The 10716-nt window shown below is 43.5% G+C and overlaps 1 protein-coding gene across 1 annotated transcript in view; it reads left to right on the top strand.

The window, feature by feature from the left end:
* Positions 1-440: 440 nt before the first annotated feature.
* The window catches only part of parvaa (parvin, alpha a), a 30932-nt gene continuing 20656 nt past the window's right edge, over positions 441-10716 (top strand). The window contains exons 1-3 of the mRNA XM_008297115.1: positions 441-737; positions 10202-10291; positions 10500-10570. Coding sequence (XP_008295337.1) covers positions 602-737; positions 10202-10291; positions 10500-10570 — 297 coding nt within the window. The 5' untranslated portion in view covers positions 441-601. The remainder of the gene's footprint in view (positions 738-10201; positions 10292-10499; positions 10571-10716) is intronic.

The raw sequence follows: 10716 nt of genomic DNA, 5'->3' as shown, positions 1-10716 counted from the left end.
AGAAATTTTGGATAAAAATGACATAAAATGTGTGAATACTATCCTAAGCATTGCATTTTTTCTGCGTAAATGTCAGGAGGTGATATTAACATGAGCTCCATTCATGTGTCTTCATGCTACACAACATATCTAAGTGTTAGAAATCAACACTTAGTTTTATTTTTCTGTTAATTATTAATATTTGTAAGATTGAAGAAGCTCCAAAAACCCTTAAGCACAGAACAAAAAAGCTTTATTCAATATAAACGTCACCCTGATGAAACGTTTCAAAGCCGGCTCTTATTGTTTTATTTGTGCTGCTGCCTCTGAAGCCCCTCCAGCACCGCGGAGCTCCCTCTCCCCGGGGACGGCAGCCTGCTCCGGGCCCTCCTCTCCAGACCGACCCGCCGCCGGTCCTCCTCCGTGGAGGAGGGGCCACAAGCTCCGGCCAGCCTCTGGAGAAAATGCCTGGAATTCCGTTTCCGCTTTAGGGAGTGGACGCTGATTTTGAGTGTTTTTTTTTTTTTTTTTTGGGTAACTTTACTTTCCGACCAACTTTGATTTCCACGTCAACTCGGACAGTTCTCCGCTGACTGTCCCGGATTAACGCGACACTCCGACGATGGCTTCTTCGCCTCAGAAGTCCCCGTCCTCTCCCAAATCCCCGACGCCGAAATCTCCGTCCTCCAGGAAGAAAGACGACTCTTTCCTGGGCAAACTTGGTGGGACTTTGGCGAGAAGGAAAAAGGCTAAAGAAGGTAAACAGCTCGCTACAAACAGCGCTGCTCGGTCTGGTTTCACTGATTTATCGAGAGTTTAAAGCACAGTTTCACATTATAACCAGTATTTCTGCACTTTGTGATGAACCCCAGTGGCTCTTTATGCGCAGATTGATCATCTTTCCTGCGCACCGGACGTCCACACAGTTAGCTAACACTTTTAGCACTTTTCCCACTTTTAGCTAAACTCGGTAGAAACTCGGACGTGTGGAGTCTTGCGTGAGTTTTCATGGCCGCAGGCTGCGTCTGTCTCCATGTAAGGAGTTGAATCCGCGCTGCTGTAATGCGGCAGGAATGAGGCGTGAATAAACACAGGCCCAGTGGAGGAGAACCAGGAGGCTGGGCCAGAACCAGCACCCTCCCCGGGCCACTGGCAGCAGCGTCATTCACCTATAAATCACGTTTCAGACACTGGGTGCAACTTAAATACAGCATATGAACGAATAATACGTTAAAAGGTAGTTGTACAAAAATAATAGTTGTGATTTTATTTATTTAGCACTTTTAAAAATAAGGTTTATAAAGTGTTTCGAGAGGCAAACCGAAAAAAAGTCTACCGTTAGCCATACTTTTAGCTAAAATTAATAGTTAGCCGTACTTTTAGCTGACAGTTGCTAAAGTTTAGCTAACAATTTAAACTGTTAGCCATACTTTAGGCTAATATTTTCAACTGCTAGCCATACTTTTATTTAACAATTGTTTCTGTTAGCTACACTTTTAGCTAACAATTTAGACTGTTAGCCACAATTTTAGCTGATAATTTCAACTGCTAGCTATAGCGGTATCTCACAATTTAAACTGTTAGCCATACTTTTAGCTGTCAGTTTCAACTGCTAGCGAGAACGTTTAGCTAAAAATTTCTACAGTTAGCCAAACTTATAGCTGACAATTTCAACCGTTAACCATACAGTGTAGCTATCAATTGTTTCTGTTAGAGATACTTTAGGCTAATATTTTCAAGTGTTAGTCATACTTTTAGTTAACAGTTGTTTCTGTTAGCCATAATTTTAGCTGATAGTTTTAACTGTTAGCCATATAGTTAAGTAGCAATTTAACCTGTTAGCCATACTTTTAGTGAACAGTTTAAGCCGGGGTTCTCAGCTGGTCTCACCCTGGGACCCACATTTTCTCGTGGTCATTAAGTCACGACCCAATTTTTTTTAGAATTCAGTGTTCAATATATTTTCCTGTGCAACGTGCATTTCAGAGCATACAACCATGCACAGTAACTGGACCATGACAACTGCATGTACAAAAGTGCATAAAATAAATATCAAAACTACTCGAAAACAAAGTTTTGGCCTAATCAGGTCATTTGTTGAAGTTAATGAGACAGTTGGGCAGTGCTCTTATTCAGACGGGGGGTGCCGGCGCTGAGCTTTCGGTCCGACCGACGGTCACAGAGCTGTATCGGAGGTGGAGGAATATTTGGAGATCAAAATTGATATCCTGATTCCAGCACAGCGAACAAATAGTTGGCTGTTAGGCTATTCGGGTCCAGTCCTTGTATGAAAATCCACATTTTCAGTACTCTGGGTCATATTTGCCATCTTGCATCCTGACATCAACACAAACTTAAAATGAACGTCAAACAAACTGTGGTTACCGTGCCTGTCAAAATAAAGTTTTTTCAAAATAAAAAATAAGTCCAACCCATAGACTGTATAAAAGATGGACGTAGCAACCGGCCCGGAAAAGTGAAGCCAACCCGGAAGTGTCAAAAACCTGCAATATCACTACGTCCACTAGTCCTGGCTCCACAAAGCCCTGGCTCCCATAGACTGGAACTGGAAAAGAAGTGATCACAGATCATGAAATACTGCATTCCTACAGCTCAGGATTTTGTTCTTATTAGTTTTCACGGTCAAATCCAGAGATCAGGTGGCCAATCTGAAAATAAATCAATACTGAATTTTTAAAAAATCGCCAACATGTTGCGGAGCAAGGGGCGTGGCTGGCTTGATTGACAGTCGGCAGCGACCATACAGACGAAGCGAGCAGAAGGCGGTAAATGTGGGCGGGGAGAGAGGGCCCGCCTCTCAATCCGTCTGACCAATCGCTGCTCCTATGGCTCCGCCCCCCTCCGCCGATTTTTGCAAATCCAAGATGTCAACCAGGAAGTAGCAAAACCCTGGCTTCATGTTCTCAGTGCAGAAACCAACGGGTGACGTCACGGGAGCTATGTCCATCTTTTATAGTCTATGGTCCAACCTGAGACGCACATTATATATTTAATTTTGACCAGCTGTCCGCGACCCACCCAGAAAAGGTCCGCAACCCACTTTTGGGTCGCGACCCACCATTTGAGAACCCCTGGTTTAAGCCATAGTATCTATTGTTTAAGCTGGTAGACATAGCAGCATCTAACAATTTGTACTGTTAGCCACACTTTCACCCGACTGTTTAAAATGCTAGCCATACAGTTAGCTGACAACTCGTCTCACTGTTTTAGCTAACAAAGTCAACTGTTAGCTGTGCTGTTAGCTTACAGTTTCTACTGTTAGCCCCAGAGGGAGCTAACAATTCTACTTTTCTCCAATTCTGCAAGCTTTAGGTTAAAAATTTCAGCTGTGAAGTATTTCTGCTCCGATCCAATCTGATATTCAGCATTTTTCTGATTATCCGGAGTGCTGGCTGTTAAATACAAGTTAAATAACTCAATAAAAACACCGGCGCGTAATTTTCTGGATGGTAGCAGCGCACACTGAGACAGTAAAATGTAAGTAGGATGACCGAGGATTCAGTTTTTTTTACAGTTTAATATGATTTAACGGCATGATTCTTATGTAAAATAATACTGCTTCAAGGATGGTGTATTAAAAAGGGTTAAATAACAACAATAATACCATTTGTCACGTGGCATTAAAGATAATAAGGCCTTTCTTAAGACTTATTTCTCAAAACAAATGATGAATCTGGCTAATCATTACTAAGAGCAACAGGAAGTCAGTGTAGCGTCGCTGTAATGTGCTCAGTCCTGCAGTTATTCCTGCACAGACGAATATTTATCGTCCTCCAAACAGGACAAAGGAACAGCTTGAGCAAGAATTGACAATTAGGGATGTGTTTTCTTTTTTCGTTTTAACCCAATTTGGTGATTGGGGTTTCATTTACACGAGCATAAAAGCCAATTTTTTGTTCATCAGGTGGTCAGAAAAAATCAGGAAAATGCACAGATTTCTATCAGACAGCGACACCGACGAGTCGTGCTTCATGTTGTGCATCGTCGGCGCTCTGAGGCCCGTTCTGAGCAGAAATAACCCTGCAGAGGTCGAGCTGAGACGCAGAGAAGCAGCTCTGGACTGCCGCCTCTTCCTCTTTCATAGTCGTTCATAAAGCTCGCGATGGGGGACTTTAACTACCGAGAACATGCAATAAATAAGAATCCTCCAAAAGCCTGTGTTTAAACGTGGGGTTTACGGCCTGGCCGGGCTGCCTGGGAAGTGCGACGGGCTTCAGCTGACATTCACTGTTGAAGGCCAGGTTTTATCATGGAATGAGAAAAGGTCTCTTTCAATCGGATGATCAGTCAGGACGCTGCTGCACAGCTGAGCCCCGTTTTATGTCGCCTTTGTCCGTAAGACGTGCACGCAATCTCATTACCGTGTTCCCTGCACGCACGCCGACAGACGTGCACACAGCGGCGTGCAGGATGTCCGCCGTGTGCTCCTCGATGTGATGGAAACGTGGGCTGGTCGCTCCGCCGCCGCCCGCTGAATAAATCTGAGTCGGCGTGACGTTTATGGCGGTGGCCGGGAGAGGGGTTTGAATGGAAGAGAAGGAGAGCGACAAGATGGAGACGAGAGGAGACGAGGAGGTCAGGAGGGTTTAGGAGCCGGGAGAGGTTGTTCCGCATCCTCTGAGCGAGTTCAGACTTTAACGCTGCCAGAGCTCAGCCCGCGGAGGATGAGCTGCAGGGCACGGCGCCGGTCCTGCTAGCCAGGAGAGGATGCTGGAGGCTGGGCGACGGAGGCAGGCAGGCAGACATGGGCTGTGGAGCGCTCTGCCCTCCAGGTAGGACGCCGCTCATGTGACTTCTTTTTATGGTTAGCATTGTTTAGCCAAATGGATGTATCCTGTTTTATGGCCGGAGGGGGAGGAGTGATGGTGGCGCTCAGGACGCCGTTTCATCCCGTTCAGTCGCCTCGTGTTGGAAGTAAATCCATCCGACACGTGCGTTCTGTTAGAGGAGGTGATTTCTGAAGACATGGTGCTCATCAGGCTGAATTTAAATCCGCCGCTAGTAGCTCATGTGAGAGTTGTGTCAGATAACTGGTGTGTTGTCGTCGTGCTGCACTAGTCGGTTTCCAGCCGCTGACAGCCGACGAAAGGTCTTCGGCTCCTTTTGTGTTTTGCTTGCGAGTAACCATGGCAACAGTTGTGGTCAAACAGAACATGTCAGCGTTTTCATGCGACGAGAAAATGTGTGAACGCTGCTTTTGTTTAGTGTAAAGAGAGAAGAGTTCCCCAGAACCTCCTCAGAACCAGCTGGTTCTGTATCTGCAGTAACTCGATCTAAAGTCCACAGAGGAGGGTCCAGATTGATCACCTTAATGGACTTTTTCCATCATTTCTGAGCCTCAGAACTTCATCAGTCCAGCAGATAGACACATGACATTTAGGAGGAAGAACACATCTGGGTTCTGCTAGAACCTGACACCAGATCAGTTCTACATCCATCCAGGTGTCTCAGTCTGAACACTGGATCTGGTTTCGTCAGGCACCACTTCTTCTGGTATCATTTGGACCATTTTTAAGTCATGCTGGACAAATTTGGATTTTTGGAGTCATTTTGAGAAGTTTAGAAGAATTTTCTGTCATTTCTGAATCATTTTAAGTAATTTTGGACCGTTTCTGAGTAATTGAGGACAAATCTGAAGCCATTTTGAAAAATATTTTTGAACTGGATTGTGTCAGTTTTACAAATTTTGAAAATATTAGAAAATCCTGATTTATTTTCAACATTTTCTGTGTCATCCTGAACAAATTTGGGACAGATTTAAAATAACTTAGGACATTTTTTTTGTGAGTAATTTTGGACCTTTTCTGAGCACTGTTTGTGTTTTCAATAAGCAGCTGGTAGCGTCAGTATTATGGGATGTCTCATAGTGGTACCAGTTTAATGTCTATGACACAGAGTCATAGAAACCATCACTGGTACCCTGGATGTGGTTCTGGTTCTGATCATTCACCAGAGGAAACTTTCCAAAGTGCATTCTGGGTAAACTTTCCCGGCTCATACCAGCATGTGTGATGGTGGTTGGTCAGAACCGGTTCTAGAAGATGGAAGGACCGTTTTAGTGTCTGATTTGAACGTTAGCTCCCCGATTAGCCGGTGTGGAAGTTTGATGTCTCGACGACAGAGAAGACGAACCGGCTCCACGTTCTGGTGTTCGGCTGGATGTCACCGCGTCGGCCTGAGAAATCCCCATGAGCCACATTCCTGGTGGATCGCTTCACTGGAAACATCAGGAATGTTTCGTGGCCGATCACCAGAACAGACGACGTGATGTTTTCTACGCCAGTGTTGTGGCGTGTGGTAGATGAATGGAGCTGCTGTGTGTAAGGCCTGCTCAGACAGCATGCTTACAGATGGCTCTTCATTTGTACCACTGCTGGTTCATCTTTGGGCTGAAGCCCCGTGTGATCCTGGTGTTACCGACGGGCTTATTATCAGTCATAACTCCACCGATGCAGTGCTGCTCCGCTGCCTCACATCCTGATCCAAGTTGACTATTTGTTAAGTTCTGTGAAACATTCTGGCTTCATTTTGAGAATTTCTTTCACCTTTTTCAGACCTGGAATTTTGGTCATTTCACCTTTAATGAAACGTCTGAGCCGTGAAGCCATTTTAAAGGTTCAGTGTCTCCAGAAACAAACCAGAGCCGAGAAATCTGCTGAATCCAGTCGAGCAGAACGAACGCTGACGCTGATAAGTTTGTTTATTAATATAAAAACTACATCAAGGAGCAGCTGGGTTATTTCTTCATGCATTGCAGAGCTGTTCGGTTCAGCATATATGTATATACTGGATTAATAATAAATAATAATAATCATTAAAGCCACAAGTGGTGATGGTCGGGTCCTCGCCGTACGATTGTCGGCCTTTGCACATGTCGGGGTTCAGTAGAATAGTCTTCCGGGCGGGACTGTGATCCGGCACGTCGAGTTTGAGGCAGATTGGAGCCCGTGCAGCCTCGTTACGAGCCACTTCCTGTTTGATGGCGAGCCGCAGTGGCGTACGTGTTGTCCGTGGTGGAAACGCGCTCTGGCTCAGACTGGGAACACGAGTGTAAAGTTTCAGGCCGATCGGACCTCGTACACGTCCCGTTTTCTGGCGTTGTGGCTAAATTCCAGGGGGCGGTACGACCTTCCCTGTCGGAGGAGATAGATTTTAAAAATGGCCAAAAATGTCCAAAAGTCATACAAAATTGTCACTGGGGTTTTTCAAAATGGCGGACTTCCTGTTGAGTTTAGGGCTTGGCGCTGATGGACTTATTTGTGCGTCCTGACCTGCTACACATGCCCAGCGAATCTTGTCAGTGTTGGTGAAGCAACCTTCTGACAGGACTCTGATAAATGCTGGAAACACAGTGAAAATGGACAAAATGGCCATTGATTGAAATTGGACGGGCCGCCATTTCCAAACCGGGCCTCATCGACGGAGCGTTTACTAACGTTTAATCACCACGTCCTGTAGTTTGTGCTGGCCAGATTTCAGGTGTGAACGACGTGAACAGGAGGAGATGGATTTTGAAAATGGCCAAAAATGGCCCGGCGTGCTCTCGGTTTTTCCAACATGGCGGATTTCCTGTCGGGTTTACAGAAACATGCTAATGGACTTTTTTATGCGTCACTAGTTGTTACATATGTGTGGTGAATTTCGTAGTTGTAGGTGAAACGTAGCCGCGATGGGACTCTGTTGAAATATTGTTCGTCCTGACCTGCTCGATGTGTCTACCAAATGTCGTAGCTGTTAGTCAAACGTGCTTCTGACAGGGGGCGCTGTGGAGCCATTTTGGCAGTGATATGCCCAATTCCCTTAAAACATGACATTTTTTGCCAGTCCTGGTGTGCGTGGTGATTCTGGTGAGCTTTCGTGCATGTTTAGGCCCTCAAAAACGCATTTGTTTTGGATGAAAAAGAATAATTAGGGTGTCAATGGGGTCCTTGCACTGAATAAATAGCGACGACGTTCATGTACATAAAGTGTTTGTTTTCTAGTTTAACTGTATCAGGGCTTCGTATGAGCAGATACTAAATATTAAATGATCCAAATCAGGTCAGGAGCAGCAAATAAAGGACGTAAACTAATAAAAAATGTGATTTCTGGCTTATTTAAATCCAGTCAAACAGCACTTTTACGCTCACATGTTGTAAAAGAATGAATTAGGAAAAGCATTTTAATGTGGATGTTGTGTACAGCTTTGGTCTGTTGTTGTTTTTTTCTTTACAGTCAACATGTAAATAAACACGGTTTTCCTGTGATTTTACAGAATAATTGTGAGTCAGATCAGAGACAGTCTGAAACATGACGTCCCAGTAAATCGATGAGAAACGACTCACATTTTATTTATAAGTGATTTACAGATTGATTTTGACCTTTAATGCTCTTAAAGTGTAATAAACACGATAAATAACACAAGAATTGGTCACTCAGGAGCTAAAAACGTGTTTCTTTTCTACTTTTATTTGGTGAAAAGTCTCCAGAGTCGTGTTTTTTTTTCGTTTTGTTTCTCCACAAACAGCCCGACTGAACGATTTTGTGCGTTTCCTTCGTGTCGGGTCAGACTTGTGTTGCACTCGAGCGGCGCCGGCGTTCCCTCCCGCCTCGGTGTGATGTGATGCAGGCAGACGCGCTGGATGGTGTTGATTGAGACGATGTCGTTCCACAGAAATGCCGGATGTTCGCTTCGCGCCCTCCACCGGGCCTCCTCAGGTATCCGGCGTGGCGTGCTGGGAGGCGGCGGCGGCGCCCGCTGAGAGGCAGGAAGCGGCGCCGCTGGTCCGGCGTTACGTAGCTCCGGATGCTAATGAGCGTCTGTGGGATGGAAGGAACACGCAGGAGATGTTTCTGAACTTCTAATCCTGGTCTTTGTCTCACGTCCTGGTGCTGATTTTAGCTTTTCGGCTTCACGGCTGGTTTGCGGTTGACGGATGAAGTCAGAGGAAGTTAATTTATGTCGCACACGGAGAATATTTAAAGGAGAAAGAAATGGATAAAATACAGCAGGTTAAAATCAAATTAATTCAATAAGTCAAACAGGTTGTATTTAATTAGCACCTTTTCATACAAATGAAAGAAGTGCGCTACAGATTAAAGCTAATAAAACGACTATAAGGGCAAATAAAAACAATGCAAACGTCCGCCGATGTCGTGTTATAACTAAAGGAGATGTTGACTTAAATAGATGTGATGAGGGAACGCCAGAGGCAGCATCAGGCAGGATTGTTTTTAAATTATTTTTGTATTTTTTTAAAACAATTTTTGACATTTTTAACATTCTTTTAAACAATTTTTTAACATTTTTGTTTTTTTAAATAAAAAAAATTTATTTTTTTTAATAAAATAATGTGCAGAAAAAGAAAAATAACACAAAGTTTAATAACAAACAATAGGTAAAAAGACAAAAATGTGTAAATAAATGGAGAAGTTAATAAATAAACTCAATTTTTGAAAATAAATAGTAAAGAAAATTCATTCATTAACTGATTTATTTGTTTAAACGGCTCGAAATTAGTACTGAATAAAGTTCACAGACATTTTATAGAATTATTCAAACTGACTGACAAACAAAAACATGTTTTATTAAAAAAAACGGATTAATTTAGAGCAGTGGGAAAAAAAATAGCTGTCTTTAGCTTACACTGTAAAAAAAAAAGAAATTAAAAATTGCAGCAAGTTGCATTTAAAAACTGACAAAGAAAATAAAATAGCAGCAAATATCTTCAGACTAGTGATATTTTCAGCTGATTTATATACATATATTCAGTAAAATGATGCAGTTTTATGGTCACGTGTATAAAAATACAAATGAGTATTATTAGAAATACTTATTTTGACGAGGACGTTATTTACAGTTTTGGCATTTTGTTGTTCTACATTTACGTTAATACTTGGTTCTGATATTTTACTGCATATTATCTAGAGATCAGTGAATAATCAGTGCTGAGGTGTTGACCGACTCACACCCTCCTGCAGGTACTTCAGCATCTAACACGTATTAATCCGCAGATAAAAGTAGTTCCGAAAAACGTAATACTGTTAAAAAAAGACAGGCTGTTTATGAAGTATTTTTAAATTGGAAAACTACAAATTAATGACGGATTTGTGACTTTGGTGCCAAAGAAAAATGGCTTCTGGGATTTTGTTGACGATAATAAAACGTGTTGTCATTGAAGGCGACGTCTCCATCCTGACGTTTCTAACTTGTTCCTCGCAGTGTCCGAGCTTCAGGAGGAGGGAATCAACGCCATCAACCTTCCTCTCAGCCCGTCACACTATGAGCTGGACCCGGAGGACACCATGCTGGGTAAGCCGTGCACTCACTCTGTAGATAATCACGAGGTAAAGCCGTGAACACCCACAGCCGACGCCTCTGTAGCGCTCGGGTCACGTGGTGAGCTTCTGATGCCGCTCTGTGCCTGTAGGGGGAGACAAAAAAAAAAAAGGCTTTCTGGGGAATATGTTTAGCTGATAAAAGTCGTATTTCCTGTCTGACTTGTGTTGAACTCCCCCAGAGGAGAACGAGGTGCGCACCATGGTGGACCCCAACTCCAAGAACGACCGCAAGCTGCAGGAGCTCATGAAGGTTTGTTGCTGTTAAATGTTGCTGAGTCGTGTTTTATAACGCCGCTTTGAAAGCAAAGGAAATATGCGCAGAAAAATGTGCGCAGTTGGAATGTCGTTGTGCTCATATTTCCTTTGCTTTTAAAGCGACATTATAAAAAATAAATA

The sequence above is a fragment of the Stegastes partitus genome, unplaced genomic scaffold (assembly GCF_000690725.1).
Source record: "Stegastes partitus isolate 25-593 unplaced genomic scaffold, Stegastes_partitus-1.0.2 Scaffold1187, whole genome shotgun sequence".
Taxonomy (NCBI): domain Eukaryota; kingdom Metazoa; phylum Chordata; class Actinopteri; family Pomacentridae; genus Stegastes; species Stegastes partitus.
This window is presented reverse-complemented; position numbering and strand designations above follow the sequence as displayed.